At 46.8% G+C, this 14,430-nt stretch overlaps 6 protein-coding genes across 12 annotated transcripts; 3 read left to right on the forward strand and 3 right to left on the reverse strand.

Moving 5' to 3' along the window:
- Positions 1–271: 271 nt before the first annotated feature.
- LOC9661263 (enoyl-[acyl-carrier-protein] reductase, mitochondrial) lies at positions 272–1,441 on the forward strand. The gene is made up of 4 exons (XM_024687587.1): positions 272–457; positions 561–829; positions 887–1,008; positions 1,119–1,441. Exons 1-4 carry the CDS (start codon positions 272–274, stop codon positions 1,439–1,441), a joined length of 900 nt encoding a protein of 299 aa, XP_024543355.1.
- Positions 1,442–1,546: 105 nt separating this feature from the next.
- On the reverse strand, positions 1,547–3,401 carry LOC9661264 (flagellar radial spoke protein 4). Its single transcript, XM_024687546.1, has 6 exons — positions 3,292–3,401; positions 3,044–3,239; positions 2,729–2,977; positions 2,439–2,670; positions 2,252–2,362; positions 1,547–2,196 (listed from the first exon to the last, which is right to left on the reverse strand). Exons 3-6 carry the CDS (start codon positions 2,839–2,841, stop codon positions 1,612–1,614), a joined length of 1,041 nt encoding a protein of 346 aa, XP_024543314.1. The 5' UTR covers positions 2,842–2,977; positions 3,044–3,239; positions 3,292–3,401; the 3' UTR covers positions 1,547–1,611.
- Positions 3,402–3,588: 187 nt separating this feature from the next.
- LOC9661656 lies at positions 3,589–3,975 on the reverse strand. The gene has a single exon (XM_002982614.2). It carries the CDS (start codon positions 3,973–3,975, stop codon positions 3,589–3,591), a length of 387 nt encoding a protein of 128 aa, XP_002982660.1.
- A 114-nt stretch (positions 3,976–4,089) lies between these two features.
- LOC9661657 (probable zinc metalloprotease EGY1, chloroplastic) lies at positions 4,090–6,877 on the forward strand. Of its 5 annotated transcripts, none has more exons than XM_024687539.1 (10): positions 4,090–4,515; positions 4,811–5,272; positions 5,331–5,477; positions 5,530–5,631; positions 5,703–5,914; positions 6,010–6,034; positions 6,073–6,169; positions 6,227–6,295; positions 6,345–6,395; positions 6,451–6,877. In XM_024687539.1, exons 1-10 carry the CDS (start codon positions 4,213–4,215, stop codon positions 6,861–6,863), a joined length of 1,881 nt encoding a protein of 626 aa, XP_024543307.1. In that variant the 5' UTR covers positions 4,090–4,212; the 3' UTR covers positions 6,864–6,877. The 5 variants fall into 5 exon arrangements, with proteins under 5 accessions (XP_024543307.1, XP_024543308.1, XP_002982514.2 ...); XM_024687540.1 differs by having other exon boundaries at positions 6,100–6,169; XM_002982468.2 differs by having other exon boundaries at positions 4,853–5,272.
- Positions 6,878–11,240: 4,363 nt separating this feature from the next.
- LOC112350756 lies at positions 11,241–12,359 on the forward strand. Of its 3 annotated transcripts, XR_002993878.1 has the most exons (5): positions 11,241–11,348; positions 11,399–11,510; positions 11,576–11,812; positions 11,865–12,176; positions 12,252–12,359. XR_002993878.1 is itself a non-coding variant. In XM_024687549.1 (4 exons), the coding sequence occupies exons 2-4, from the start codon at positions 11,772–11,774 to the stop codon at positions 12,301–12,303; spliced, it is 408 nt and encodes a 135-aa protein (XP_024543317.1). In that variant the 5' UTR covers positions 11,248–11,510; positions 11,576–11,771; the 3' UTR covers positions 12,304–12,359. The 3 variants fall into 3 exon arrangements, 2 of the variants coding, with proteins under 2 accessions (XP_024543317.1, XP_024543318.1); XM_024687549.1 differs by having other exon boundaries at positions 11,248–11,510; positions 11,862–12,176; XM_024687550.1 differs by having other exon boundaries at positions 11,248–11,510.
- A 975-nt stretch (positions 12,360–13,334) lies between these two features.
- On the reverse strand, positions 13,335–14,125 carry LOC112350755 (protein mago nashi homolog 2). Its single transcript, XM_024687548.1, has 3 exons — positions 13,859–14,125; positions 13,629–13,805; positions 13,335–13,573 (listed from the first exon to the last, which is right to left on the reverse strand). Exons 1-3 carry the CDS (start codon positions 14,069–14,071, stop codon positions 13,514–13,516), a joined length of 450 nt encoding a protein of 149 aa, XP_024543316.1. The 5' UTR covers positions 14,072–14,125; the 3' UTR covers positions 13,335–13,513.
- Positions 14,126–14,430: the final 305 nt, after the last annotated feature.

Here is a 14,430-nt window from a genome sequence, read left to right on the forward strand (position 1 = left end):
GCTAGGCTGTATGCAACATGCGTTTCTAATAAAATAATACAAATATTCTTGCAATTTGACTAAATATCTAGTGACAAAAACGAAATGTATAAACAATACATAAACAATGTCAAAGTAATACTAATTCAGGTTGAACTTTTATGAAAGAAATCTTTCTAATAAAATGGAAGACAGAGTATAGCATCTACCACCTACACTGGACGCAAATGGTGTGGTGCAGTCCATGGGTTGTATATATATATAATGTTGCTACTCTTATGTTTTAATCATAATGACAGGAACAAGAGCACTTTGTGTTCATCCAGAACACCCAATAGTTGACCTGCACAAGTCTCCCAAGCCACAGGGAAATCCTGAAGCTGGAGCTGTGTTGGTTCGTATCACTGCAAGGCCAATCCACGCTTTGGATCTCTCCGTCATCAGGAAAAAGTTCATCATCCCAGGGAGTCCAACAAATGTAATTCCTGGTTGCGAAGGCGTGGGGATCGTTGAAGCTGTACAGATATTCTTGGATTTGGTTTTTGAATGTACATGTGCTGATTGAAAATTTTGATGATCAGGTGGGTGAGGGTGTTTCAAGCGTGAAAAGGGGCGACAGAGTGATCCCGTTGCTGTTCTGGAGCTATTTTATCAGAAAGGGTGCGGGTTCCTGGCAGGATTATGTAGAAGTTCGTGAGGAGGAAGTAATTCTAGTCCCAGAAGAGATGCACGATGACACTGCAGCACAGTTTGTGAGTAATCCCTGGACTGCCTACTGTATTCTCCAGGATCTGGGTGTAGCTTCTGAAGACTACATCTTGCAAAACTGTGCTGGATCGGTTGTTGGCAGGCAAGTATATATATTTTGAGATCAGAATTTTGAACTTCTAGTACTGGTGTTTGGCAGACTGATCATCCAGATTGCAAAACACTGGGGCCTTAAAACGATCAGTCTTGTGAGAAGAGACGAGCTCAAGGAAGAACTGAGTGCAATTGGAGCTGATGTCGTTATCAATACCACCAAGGAAGGTCAAGAACACTTGTTTGTTGTGATTACGAGTAGCTTTGTAACATCACAAGTTCTGCAGATGTTTCAAAGGTAGTAAGAGCCGTGACAAACGGGGAGGGAGCTGTTGCAGGAATCGATATGCTAGGAGGATATTCAACGAAATTAGCAGCGGCAAACGTTCGTTCTGGTGGTAAGCTCGTCACCATCGGTACCTTGGAATCAACAGACCTCGTCATCTCCTTCAATGACATGTGGAGGAACATTCATCACAATATTTGGGGCCTGATTAACTTCCAAGGAGATAAACACAAAGTGGCAGAAGAGGTGATGCAGCTGTTCAAGCAGGGAATTATAGAAACACCTGGTTGCCGTAGGTTTGAATTTGAAGAGTATCACAAAGCTATTGAGGAATCTGAGAGAGTTGCCAGTGGGGGCAAGGTCTTACTTGTTTAAGATATATATATATATACATAAATATATACATATTATATTTTAAATATTATAGTGTGATGTCACAAAATTCGAGAAAGTGGAAGAAATCCCTGCATTTGTAGCTAGTGCTCTTCTTTTGCGTTTTGAAACTTAGCACGACAATCATCTAATTGTCCATCCAAAGAGTGTTTCTACTCTGCTGGCGGCGCCTCTTCACCCTCGCCCTCTACATTCACAGGCTCTGGCGGCTTAGGAATGGGAGGAAGATCACGCCTTTCCGGTCCGAGCCCTTCGAATTCCTTCATCACAGGTGGTGGTAATGGTGGGACGTAGTGTCTCAGCTTCCTTCCCCAGCCGATGTAGACGTTGCTAAAGCCAGTCGGAGTCACCACTGTGAAAGCACCAGGCCAGAGTATAGACCGCAACCCGATCACCTGGTGCTTGAGGTTCTTGTGAGTCGAGCTGGTTATAAACGACCACTGCTTCCATCCTTCCATCAGCTCGGCGTCCGTGTCCACCGAAGTTAGCCGCTCCGGGATCACTTCAGTCTCCTCGGGACTGGGAGGCTTCTCTTCTTTCTCCTCGCCACCACCTTCTTCGCCCTCTTCCTCCTTTTTCTCGGGAACGTAGAGAGCCGTCCGGCCTTGCAGGTTGAGGTACTGGTTCTTGTGTACCCAGTTTTCCAGTGTTTTCAGCTCGGCAAATCCTAGCGGTGCGTATTCCTCACTCTTTTCAAGGTTCCCACCGCCGGCTCCTCCCTCTTCAGCCTCAGCAACCTTCGCAACGAGGAACAAACCATCAGAGGTTAAACAGGTAGAAAGAAACTCCAACCTTGTAAAATCCTTTGATAGCAAGTTCTGTTGTGGCTGATATTCTTGCGATCTGTGCTCTCAGATAGTTCTCCTCGAGTCCAGGGAACACTGGAAACGCCGAAACTTCAGCCTGGAAGCGTCACGGCGGAGTTTTCTCAAGAGCTCATGAAATCCAAGTAAGCAATTTTGCGAACTCTACAATATACCTTCAAGTCTCCAGTCAAGAACTTTTTTATCTGCCTCGCGGTCTTGATTTGCAGCGGCGTCACGTCTGGAAGCCTGTAAAACTCGGCGCCTGGCCGGCTACAAACCCAGTACGTGTGCCCATTCGGTCCAATTCCATTTTCTTTTGGAATCGCTTCAACGCCATAGGAAGGGAGCTTTGCAGCTTCTTCCAGAGATACGGACTTACTAGTTGTCTCAAACACGTAGTAGTTGCTGCCAGATGAAAACTTCGTATCAACAGTTGGATAGAAAAGCGAGTGAAAGTTCTTACCTCTTGATCCCAAAGAACTTGCCGAAGAACCTCATCTTTAGCACCATCTTCGTGCTCGCGAGCTGTCTCATCGCCAAGACAACTTGGTAGTTCTCGGCTCGGCCCAGCCCCATTCCAACGGCCTCGAAGAAGATCGAGTCGTAGAGGTAATTCTCTGCGCTATAGGCAGGATCATTTTCTTCTTTCGTTTCCTCTTCGTCACCATTTTGTTCCTGGGATTCCAGGGGGGGAGGCTTTCGATCCGGGTGACTGGAAAATCGAAAAGAGAAGTTTCACTCCTTGGAATCAAGGGAAAACGAAGAAGAAAAACTTTACCAAGGATTTTGGTTTTGTAGTTGCCCCGGGAAGGATACCTCTGCAGGCTGATGAACTGCTTGACGAACTTCTCCTTTGCGTGGAATTTCCACGAGCGTGGAACTTTGGGGCCTTCCTCTGGAATAAATCTGGTCTGTTTGAGAAGCAAGCTCAACTCCAAGAGATCCACAGCGCTATCCGGCTTTGTGGCAACAAGCTGCGCAAAGATAGATAACATTTGGAACTTTAACGAATGTTTGCTTGCTTACGAATTGGATGAGTTGCGATAGATGCGAGAACACCGAATCGCCATTCGTGGTGGATTTCTTCTGCAAGAACGCGACGCATTGTTCCGTCGTCATGTTTCCCATCGCCAAGAACCCTAAGAAACAGTTTTCCCCTAAACCTCTTTATCCTCTTCCAGATCCAACGGCGACAATTCCACGCGGCAAAAACCAACGGCCCAGATCCGACTAGACGAGCGAATACTCTAGTATTTTTATTTTTGACGTGTAAGCGTGGGAGACAAGGAAGAGAACCGCGAAGAGAATCCATCGATAGATCGATCAATCCCTCTTCACACTGATCTGCTTGGTGGTCTTCTCCAGATCCACGAGGATGTGCGTGACGCGGTACGAGAACCAGTAGAGCAGAATCGCGAAAACCCCAAGTATGCCATTGCGCTGGCTCTTCATCACCGATTTGGCGTAGTGCTCGCGATCCATCGCCGTGCAGCTCCCCGCCTGGCACTGGATCCTATTCTCATACTTCATGTAGACGTCGAGGAGGAGGAATCCTGCGAAGGGAAGAACCGCCAATAGAGGGCGGAGGATGCTGCTCGAGACGCCGATGATGCTACTCCGGAATTTCGCCGGCCATGGGAACGTCAAGAAGAGCAGCAGTAGCGACTCCGCGGCCACGACAATCATCAATCCCGCCCATTCCAGCGCCATCGAAGAAACCCTAGCTCTCACTCCAGCCAAGAACCCTAGATTTAAACAGCAGCAAGGATATACCTCGCTTTGCTAACGGTATCAAAGGGCGGACGGCCCGGATCGCGCCACGTGAAATCATTATCTTTTGTCAATGCGAGCTTCGTGAGAGCTCGCGCGAGGGAAAGAGAAAGAGAGAGAGATGCCAAGGTTTTCTTTCCTCCTCGATTTCGCTGCGATGGTAATGGATTAGCGGCAATGGCGATGGCGATGGAGCGCCTGGGCACGCTCAACACGACGGCTCCCACAGGGTGCGTTGCCCTCTTCTCGGATGCCTCGATTAGGTCACGCAGCTTCTCCATCACCAAATCTTCGCGGTGTAGGGGAATTAGGCTAGAATGTGGCAGGCTGCGAATCGGGAGGAGGAATTTTCACGTAGTCAAGTGTGAGAGTGGTCCAGACGATGGAGAAAAGGATGGAAAGAATGGAAAATCGTCGGCTTCCACTGCTACTGAAGATGGAGAGGACGAGACCAAGCCAAGTTCTTCGTCACATCAACCGGTAAGCCTTCCAATCATTTTTTCTTTCGAAAGTTCCTGCTAGCCCGCTTGGCTGGTCTTAGAATTTCCTTCTCGCCAAGATTTTCTGTTATCTTTGCGTTCTTTCTTTCTTCTTAAGTTGGCAAGCTAACGAGCTTGGCTGGTCTTAGAAGAATTTTCTTCTCGATGAGATTCTTTGTTCCTTTCGTTTTTCTTCTTTCTTCTTTGATATTTGCGTTCTTTCTGTCTTTTTCAGTTTGCACCAGCTAGCGAGCTTCTTCTGAATGAATTTTTCTTGTTTTGTGTGCATGCCATAGCCACAAAATGGCTTCCAACAAGCAGGGCCTAAGACTGTTCAGCTTGATGCCTTCAGATTCATGGAGCTGGTCGGTCCAGAGAAAGTCGATCCAGAAGACGTGAAGCTGCTCAAAGACAAGGTTTTTGGCTACACGACCTTCTGGGTGACAGGCCAGGAGCCTTTCGGAGTTCTTGGCGAAGGCATTCTCTTCCTCGGAAACCTTCGAGGACAGCGAGAAGAGGTCTTTGCGAAGCTCCAAAAGGGTGTCCGTGAGCTGATCGGCAACAAGTACGATCTCTTCATGGTTGAAGAGCCAAACTCTGAAGAACCAGATCCTCGGGGAGGTCCTCGAGTGAGTTTTCTACTGCTCAGGAAGGAGGCCTCGGACACCGGACGGACGGGCCTCTGGCAGTACGTCGTCGCTGCGGTCCTCTTTTTTATCACGGCTGGTGCTTGTCTTCAGCTTGGATTTGCCACACAGGTACTCTTCATCTCTCCTGTAAGTCATTCATACCTCTTTTTCTTTTTTCTTTTTGTAGTTGCAAGTTTCAAAGCTTCCACCCGAGATAGTCCAGTACTTCACAAATCCTGAATCCACGGAGCCACCGGATTTAGATCTTCTAGTGCCTTATGTGGAGTCAGCTCTTCCGCTCGCATATGGAGTTTTTGGCGTGCAACTGTTTCATGTAAGCTCCTCGGAATCCGAGTTATCTGCTCTTTCTAATGTTTTTGTTTCAGGAGATTGGACATAGATTAGCTGCAGCACCTTTAGGTGTGAAGCTGGGAATTCCTTACTTCATTCCAAATATTACTCTTGGCAGCTTCGGTGCTATCACGCAGGTTAGCACCATAAAAAAACTGAAAAATCCAGTGCTTGGAGAAGTAACCTTTTATTTTCCTGCATCATGCAGTTCAAATCTATATGCCCAGACCGGAAAGCAAAATTTGACGTTTCCATGGCAGGCCCATTGGCTGGAGGATTTCTCTCGGTTGCAATGGTGGGAGTCGGCCTTTTGCTCTCGGCAAAAGGAGCACCTGAAGGGACACTTGTGCAAGTTCCCAGTGTTGTCTTCCAAGGCTCTTTTCTCTTGGGACTGGTCGCCAGGGCCGCTCTAGGATACGAGTAAGCTTTTGGTCTTTGTAATCTGTGCGTTTGTTTTGATGAAGCTCTGTGTGGAATTTTCCAATGCAGTGTATTGCACGCGGGAACTGTTGCAGTGCATCCGCTGGTAATAGCTGGCTGGTAAGAGGATGTCACCATTGTCTTTGAAAAGCTCTTAGAAGTTCCGTGTGCTTGTTTCCTCCCAGGTGTGGACTAACGACGACAGCATTCAACTTGCTTCCAGTGGGATGTATCGACGGAGGAAGAGCACTCCAGGTTCATAATTCACTCAAAATCGAACTCTTGATCATGACTCTGAGTGAGTGCATACAGGCCGCATTCGGGAGCAAGGTGTTGAATATCGCTGGCTTGATCACTTACGTGCTACTCGGACTGGGAGTGGTAATCTTAGAAACGTTTAAGCCTTTCTTCTCACTCAACGTTCACGCAGTTGGGAGGTCCACTGTCTTTGCCGTGGGGTTTGTACATTATCATCGTCCAGGTACGTCGGTTCTTTCGTTTCTTAGAGAGTTCTTACTGTGTGTTTTCCGATACAGAGATCGTCCGAGAAGGCCTGCCTCAACGACGTTACTGGTGTTGGCACTTGGAGGCAAATCGTCTATGCTGTGGCGCTAGTGTTGGTCGTTTTGACGCTCTTGCCGTTGTGGGATGGCTTGGCCACCCAGCTTGGCATTGGCATTGGAACCCCAGACTCACTCGATCTATTTATGTGAAAGCTTCCAGGAGAAACGATGGCTTTTTTTTCTTTCCATTTCGCGGCAAGAAACAATTTTTCACGCATTCGTTGACAGAGAACCTGTGTGACGAGATTGTGGTACAAGAAAATGATGTGCTTGCAACTCTGGACCTGCCGATTTTGAACTCCTTTTTGGAAATCAAAACAATTTCCATTCCTATTGTCACCTTGTATGTTTTTCCATTGTTGTTTAGGAAAACATCCTCTTTTTAGAATTCTTGCTTTCATCAAAATAGCACTCTGCAACGTTTTCTGAATGTGAAAAGAGAAACGTGTGGCAAAAAAAAATATTTGGATATATATATAGCATATATATATCCAAAAGTGTAGTGGCACCCCTAGTATGCAAAATTTATTAGGATCGGCTGGGCTGGAGCGAACTCTAACACGACTGTACAAAAATATATATATTTTTGGATATATATCCAAAATATATATTCAAAAGCCACCGGAACAAACTGTTCTAAGCACATATAGCTCAACAATCACATTTCTCGCGTGGTTAAAGAAATAACCCTTTTACAGTTACCCTCCATCGGATGGCTGCAATTGGCTGGATCTGGCGGCCCAGAAAGTTCGGCAACTCCTCCTTATTGTGATAGATATACAAATTCAAAAGTAAGGCTTTAGGTGAGCAAAGATGGATGTAACAAATTTAACGTGGGAGATTGGACTAATATATGCAAAGATTGAAGTATAGTGGCACCCCTAGTATGCAAAATTTATTAGGATCGGCTGGGCTGGAGCGAACTCTAACACGACTAGACCCTGGGTTTACCTGAGAAGAGAACACAAGCAAACTGTTCTAAGCACGTTGAAGAAACGAGAAATGAAGTTGGCTCCGAGCTCGAGAAGTTGAGACATCACATTGTTCATCTGAAAAGCGGCATGACTTTGCAAAGAATTCCAATAATCCCATTAGGGCCCAATGGAATGTTCCTGGGGGGGCAAATCTAAGAATGCAGGTGAGATCTGACCCTCCTGAGCATCAAATCACACAAAACAAGCACCGAAGCGCACAGAATCACAGCATCAATGTAGCAATCCCGCAAAACAATGCAAGAGATTGCAAGGACCCTGTCCAGAAATCCATACCCTGGGCAGATCGATCGCGATCTCCAATCCAAAACCCTGCCGCCCGGAGCACCAAACCATCGCCCTTGCTCTGGACTGTGTGGAGGTCCAAATAGCTAAACTTTTGTCTGTAGAGCACCGTTTGGAACCAGCTGGCAAGCCAATCAAATAGACTTCCTTTTCCCCCTGTCCCTATATCTCTCTTTTGCTCGCTTGATCCAAGCCATTTTGAAAATTTGGTGCCAAGAACATCCGAGTAGTTATTGACAAATCATGTTAGTAGTAAAGACGAGGTTTGTTATGGGTTTTTGTGAGAATCTTTTATAGCACATAAGGATATTCTGAAAGGAGCATATTCTGCTCTATTGTGAGAATATTCTAGAATTCTGAGAAACTGAAATCAATCTGTATTTTTAATGCTTTATGAATAAAATAATCAACTTTACCTAAACTTATTCAAGTATTAGAATCTTTGAATATTTTAGGTCAAAAAGTAACTTTTATAATTTAATTTAGCAGTATTTACAAATATAATAAGAAAATTATATTTTGTACAAATGGTCTATCTAAATATCACTAAAATATATAGAACCCAATAGCAGGTGATGGTATATCAAATGTGGGTTGACTTAGTTTTATGAATGTGTAGGACTATGACCAAAACTTCAATTGTTAATACAAAAAATTTAAATAACTTTAACAATCAGAGTATATGTTATATTTTTATATGTAGCCTTAGTTACTTATAATCTAACTCATTATAATAAAAAAAAACTAAGATAATGTATGCAGTATTTGATTAGACAGTAATATTTTAAAATCTTTTTACTAACTACAAATATAGTTTATTAGTGCATAATACTATGGAATATAATATTTAAATTTATAGTTTCTATAACATATATATTTACAAATAATTATATTCATTAAGTATATTCATATTTCCAAATAATAATTTTTATCTAATATTTTTATTAATGAATATTTATTCTTACTTATGCCTAGGAGTATATTTTGTTCTAAATTCAAGCTACATTTTGTATTCATCTAGCATTTTTTCAGCATAATTCCCTCAATTCTTGATACTATTTCAATTTAATTTTTAATATATTAAAAAATCAAAACAGCTGGCCAGGATACTAAGCGAGTGACTATATGAAACAGTGAGTACATGATGATGGTGTCGGCCTGTGCCCACCAAAAAAGTCAAGAATGTAAACTATGAACAGGGGAACTGAATCATATTAAGAATAAAAAATTTCATAGCGCTGCCGTCGTCTTCGTGCTCGTTGTCGAGTCTGGAGGCATGACACGTGGCCGATGACATCAGTTGGCCGAGAACTAGATACGAGAGGGGTCCCCTGGTGACTATATGAAACAGTGACTAGATGATGATGGTGTGGGCCCGCGCACACCGAAAGAGTCCTAGGCTTTGACGGTACTTTTCTTTTGTCTGTTCAACATATACTTCAGGTATATGTAGAACAAACAAAACAAACAGTAAAATGCCCCAACATCCAATGGGCTACTCTGAAATCGTCCCTGATAAGGACATATCACGTCATGAGAAATCAAAGTCATGATAACGACATATAAAGTCAACATTAGTACTTCTATTACTTTACTTGCCCAGTCATATATTGATGTCATCGGCCACGTGTCATGCCACGTCGCTTTTCGAGATCGCAGGATTTTGGACAGTTCTTCGCGGCTGTGGCAGCTTGGCGCTAGCACAGATTTCGGCATCAAGCACTCTTGCTGGCGGCTTTCGCTTGTAAATCCGCGCTGCTTTGCAATGGGTGGATCGTTGTCACAAGCTCGTGGGGAGTGGAGGAAGTGCCGTTGCATCCAAATCAGCTCGAAGCTCCCATCCGACACAGCACTGCGCGACCAGCTGTGCCTTGATCTGCCCAACGAACCCAAGAGCCAGCAGCTCGTGGATGTCTCAATGGCGATTCTCCCATCCCTACGGAAAACCTGCGCCAACACTGAAGTGGCTCTGGAGATCAAGAACTTCCTTCTCGGTGTGGATGAAAACGAGGTAATCATCAACACCAAGGCTCTAGGATTTTACCCATACCGCTTCAAATTCCATATTAGTCCACAGCTTGGCGAGATGGAAAATTCTGCCATTGCTATATATGACTACAATTTCCATGGTGCTAATGCCAACTCCAGCACTCTCACCACTCTCACCAAGAACAGCGAAGGTGAGCTTGGAGCTCGACTTGATTTACGGGCAGTAAAGTTCATAGTAAAGAAGAGGGGCAGTCACTCCAAGAGCCAATGGACTACGAGTCCATCAATGTTGGAGCTCCAGGGAACACGGCACAGCTCGAGTGGAAATTACTTCGCTGGAATCACAACGGGATGAAATATAATCCATCCAAACCATACTGTGGGCTAAGTTCCCTCGAGGTACATGCTTTATTCCTTTGGATTCCTTTCACTTCGTTTTCTTTCTATCTAGCCGCCTTTCCGAGGAGGACGAACAAAAATCAGCGTGGAAGACTTTCCTGTTATTGTGTGGCATCTGCCCGCGACCACGGCGTCCAAGTTTCAGCTCGGGTTCAACATTCGTCTGGAGGCCGACATGCATCTCCTCTGGTACCGGAGAAGCAAATGGATGCGCCGAAGAGTCAAGGAGTACATCAGCAAGAGAGTCGGATTTTCTAGTGAGTTTGTGGTCTCCGATGGTGAGTGAGAAGTCTGGACACACTTTTGATATCAAATTTTTATTTTTATAGAGAATGAAAAAAGAAAGGTGGTGGCTGCGCAGCCCTTTCTTTTTCCCTTTCTCATTTGGATTCGCATTTAGGGATTTGTCAAGCTCAAAATTTGGCGCGAATGTGTAAAGGGGTTTTGGCCCCTGGTTAGGGTTAGGGCATCCCAGGGCCATGGCAGAGGGAGGCGCGGTTCAGGCGCTTCCTCCACACAGATCTTGCTCCAGGACATGGCGGGCCTCACAGTGCGCCTTCTCGAGCTAGCGGGTAAGCAAGCGTCTTGCTTCTCTTTCCTCTCCAGATCGAGACTTGGTCAATGCAGGCAGCAAATCGTGGCAAGGTAGCCATCTCAAGAGCGTGGAGCAGGCATCGCGGAGGCGGTGGCGGCCAAGGACGAGTTTGCCAAGCAGGTCCTGGAGCTCACGCTGGAGGTATTCATCCAAGGAGAGGAAGACAATGGACGCCGAGGTGGACGAGCGCGTTTCCTACGCTCATAGGATCAGCTACACCCGATTATCTTCTCGGTCAGCCCCCTCAGGAGCAGCAACGCAGCCCTACCACTACAGCGACATGGATCTGGGCGTCTTGAAAGCTCCGGAAACCGCACCGCCACCAGCGCCATTCCTGCCGTCGCCAACTGTGAAAAAATCACCACCAAAAGAAGCAGCAGCAGGAAAGCTCACGCCCTCTCCACTCCGGTTACACTTCCCGGACTGCCTCCCGGATGGAAGCCCGGAGATCCGGTTCCACTGCCGGAAGTGGCACCGCCAGCTCCAATTCCAACAGCGTGCGCTCCAGGAGTAATCAAGGTGCCGTTCGTGCAGCTGGATTTAAACCCGGAGCTCGAGGACGACTACGCCTTGGACGAGGAGCAAAGCTCCGAGGAAGAGTGAGGAACCAAGTAAGTTGGCATTCTTTCTAAGTTCTTTGAGACTTCCTTTGTACCCTCAGGCTAACCACGATCAAAATCAAGAAGTCTCATGTCCTACCAGGAAGGAGAACTCGATATTGCAAGTTAAAATCGAAACTTTGGGGGGAACAAATACTCAATTCAAATCCGGGGGTAAGCACAGCCTTTTCCACTTACACCAGGTCTTGCGTAACCGACTTCTTAACCTTGAGCTACAGAAGCACGGACTTCACGAACGCGAAGAAAAAGCTCTTGGTTCTGCCAGAAGAGAAGATCTACCGGAAGGGGAACTGCTGCATCAGCGGTCTCAGTCGTTCTAAAACATCTGACATGATTCAAGCACATCGTCGCGATCATGCCGAGCTCCCGCGGCACCTTGACGTGATCCGGCAGTAGCCTCAGCCGGGATCCACGATGGGGAGGACATGGTTCGCCCTCCCAGCGCGACCAACCAGGTACGTTCCCAACTACCTGAACTTTCCTGTTACTGATGATCTCCGCCAGCAGAAGACGTCCATGGCGGCGATGGTGGCGGCGCGATCGTCCAGGGGGAAACCCTGGGCGTCCTCCACCGTGGCGACCCGGTGGCGCCGCCGCTGTGCCTGGCGCTGCGCATCCACCTCGCCTTCGCCGCCGCCAAGTGCGTCAAGACGCTCCACTACGGCCACGAGATCGTCCCCCGGGATCTCCGCTCCACAAACTTGTGTATCGAGCGCGACTGGATCGTCCCCACTTCCCCGGTCGAACGGGTCTCTGGCAGTACGTCGTCTCTTTTTTATCACGGCTGGTGGAAGTCTTCAGCTTGGATTTGCCACACAGGTACATACACCGTTTTTCATCTCTCCTGAAAGTCATTCTTACCTGGTTTCTTGTTTTTTTTGCTGTGGTTGCAAGTTTCAAAGCTTCCACCCGAGATCGTCCAGTTCCACAGAGCCACCGGATTTAGATCTTGTAGTGCCTTATGTGGAGTCAGCTCTTCCGCTCGCATATGGAGTTTTTTACGTGCAACTGTCTCGGGACTCCGTGCTATCTTTCTAATGTTTTTGTTCCAGGAAATTGGACATAGATCACCTTTAGGTGTGTAAGTGAGTCTTGGTAGCTTCGGTGCTATCACGCAAGTTACAACCACAAACAAACTGAAAAATCCAGTGCTCGGAGAAGTAACCTTTTCTTTTCATGCACCCAAACTTTGACGTTTCCATGGCAGGCCCATTGGCTGGAGGTTTCTCTCGGTTGCAATGGTGGGAGTCGGCCTTCTGCTCTCGGCCAAAGGAGCACCTGAAGCGACACTTGCGCAAGTTCCCAGTGTTGTCTTCCAAGGCTCTTTTCTCTTGGGACTCGTCAATAGGGCCGCTCTAGGATACAAGTAAGCTTTTGGTCTTTGTAAACTGTGCGTTTGTTTTGATGAAGCTCTGTGTGGAATTTTCCAATGCAGTGTATTGCACGCGGGAACTGTTGCAGTGCATTAGCTGGCTGGTAAGAGGATGTCACCATTGTCTTTGAAAAGCTCTTAGAAGTTCCGTGTGCTTATTTCCTCCCAGGTGTGGATTAACGACGACTGCATTTAACTTGCTTCCAGTGGGATGAAGAGCTCTCCAGGTTCGTAATTCACTCAAAATCGATCTCTTGATCATGACTCTGAGTGAGTGCATACAGGCCACATTCGGGAGTAAGGTGTTGAATGTCACTGGCTTGATCACTTATGTGCTACTTGGACTGGGTAGAGGCATTTAAGACTTTCTTCTCACTAAACTTCAGTTAGGAGGTCCACTGTCTTTACCTTGGGGTTTGTACATTATCATCGTCCAGGTATTTCGGTTCTTTCGTTTCGTAGAGAGTTCTTACTGTGTACAGAGATCGTCCGAGAAGGCCTGCCTCAACGTATTGGCACTTGGAGGCAAATCGCCTATGCTGTGGCGCTAGTGTTGGTCGTTTTGACGCTCTTGCTGTGGGATGGCTTGGCCACCCAGCTTGGCATTGACATTGGAAAAGCTACGATGGTTTTTTTCTTTCCATTTCGCGGCAAGAAACAATTTTGCACGCATTCGTCGACACAGAACCTGTGTGACGAGATTGTGTTACAAGAAGACAGTGGAAAAACTAATCAAAATGGAGCTTCTATCAGCTATGGTCTTGTGTATCTCCCTCCCAGTGGCTTAGATTGGCTTGATCTTGAAGTGGAGGCCGATGAGCGAGAAGGCAAAGCACTTGAGATCCTGGAACCCACCATCTGTCACAACGAGGAAAGAAAAAAAAGGAAGAGAAACTTGCCTGGACGAGGAAGTAGAAGATGCGAAGGCCCTCTGGATCGTTACTGCTCTGGACGTCTAGCAGCGATCCAATCTTGGACGTCGCAAAGGAGATGTGCTCGTTGCCTATCACAACCTCCAGCTCCTGGCGCCCGACCTTGTCCGGCTGTGGCCAGTTGCTATCGTCCTCTTTCATGATCTGCCAAGAACAAAGGAGGATACGAGGCCAAGCTAGAAAGAATCGATGGATACCTCGCTGTCGACGATGATGCGCTTGCACTCCCGGAGCACAGCGTTGGTGACATAGACCTCCTTGCGGATCATGGTGTCGTTCTTGTAGTTGGAGTTATTGGCGTACCTCAGCTTCCCATCCGGCCGGAACTCAAACTCGAGGAACTCGTGCCCAAACTTGCCCTTGTGACCCACGTAGTAGCGCAAGTAGAACTCGCCCACATCGTCCGCCATGCCGCACTCCTCCTCTCGCCGACCTACGAGGAAACCCTAGCCCTAATTCCTTGGATAACTCCTTGGATAAGTCGATCCTTTATACGAAAGCTCTAGAGAAGGCCGTCAAAAGCTACGAAGTCTGCGATGAGATAAGGATGGTGTCGAGGATGGAAAGAGAGGCTACGAGCTGGAGAATTTTCACTAGGATTCGGTGCCAGCAGCTCCCTACATTGCAACCGAGATAGAGAGGCGAACTGGAGCAGAGAGCAAGGAAGAATCCCGGCCAAGCCAGAACACCGTACTCCCTTTGCTGCAGCTTCACCCTTGACAGCAGCCGAGCTAGTCTCGGTCGAGCCAGGAGAGCATTATCTGGTTGT

This window comes from Selaginella moellendorffii, unplaced genomic scaffold (assembly GCF_000143415.4).
Source record: "Selaginella moellendorffii unplaced genomic scaffold, v1.0 SELMOscaffold_54, whole genome shotgun sequence".
Classification (NCBI taxonomy): Eukaryota; Viridiplantae; Streptophyta; class Lycopodiopsida; order Selaginellales; family Selaginellaceae; genus Selaginella; species Selaginella moellendorffii.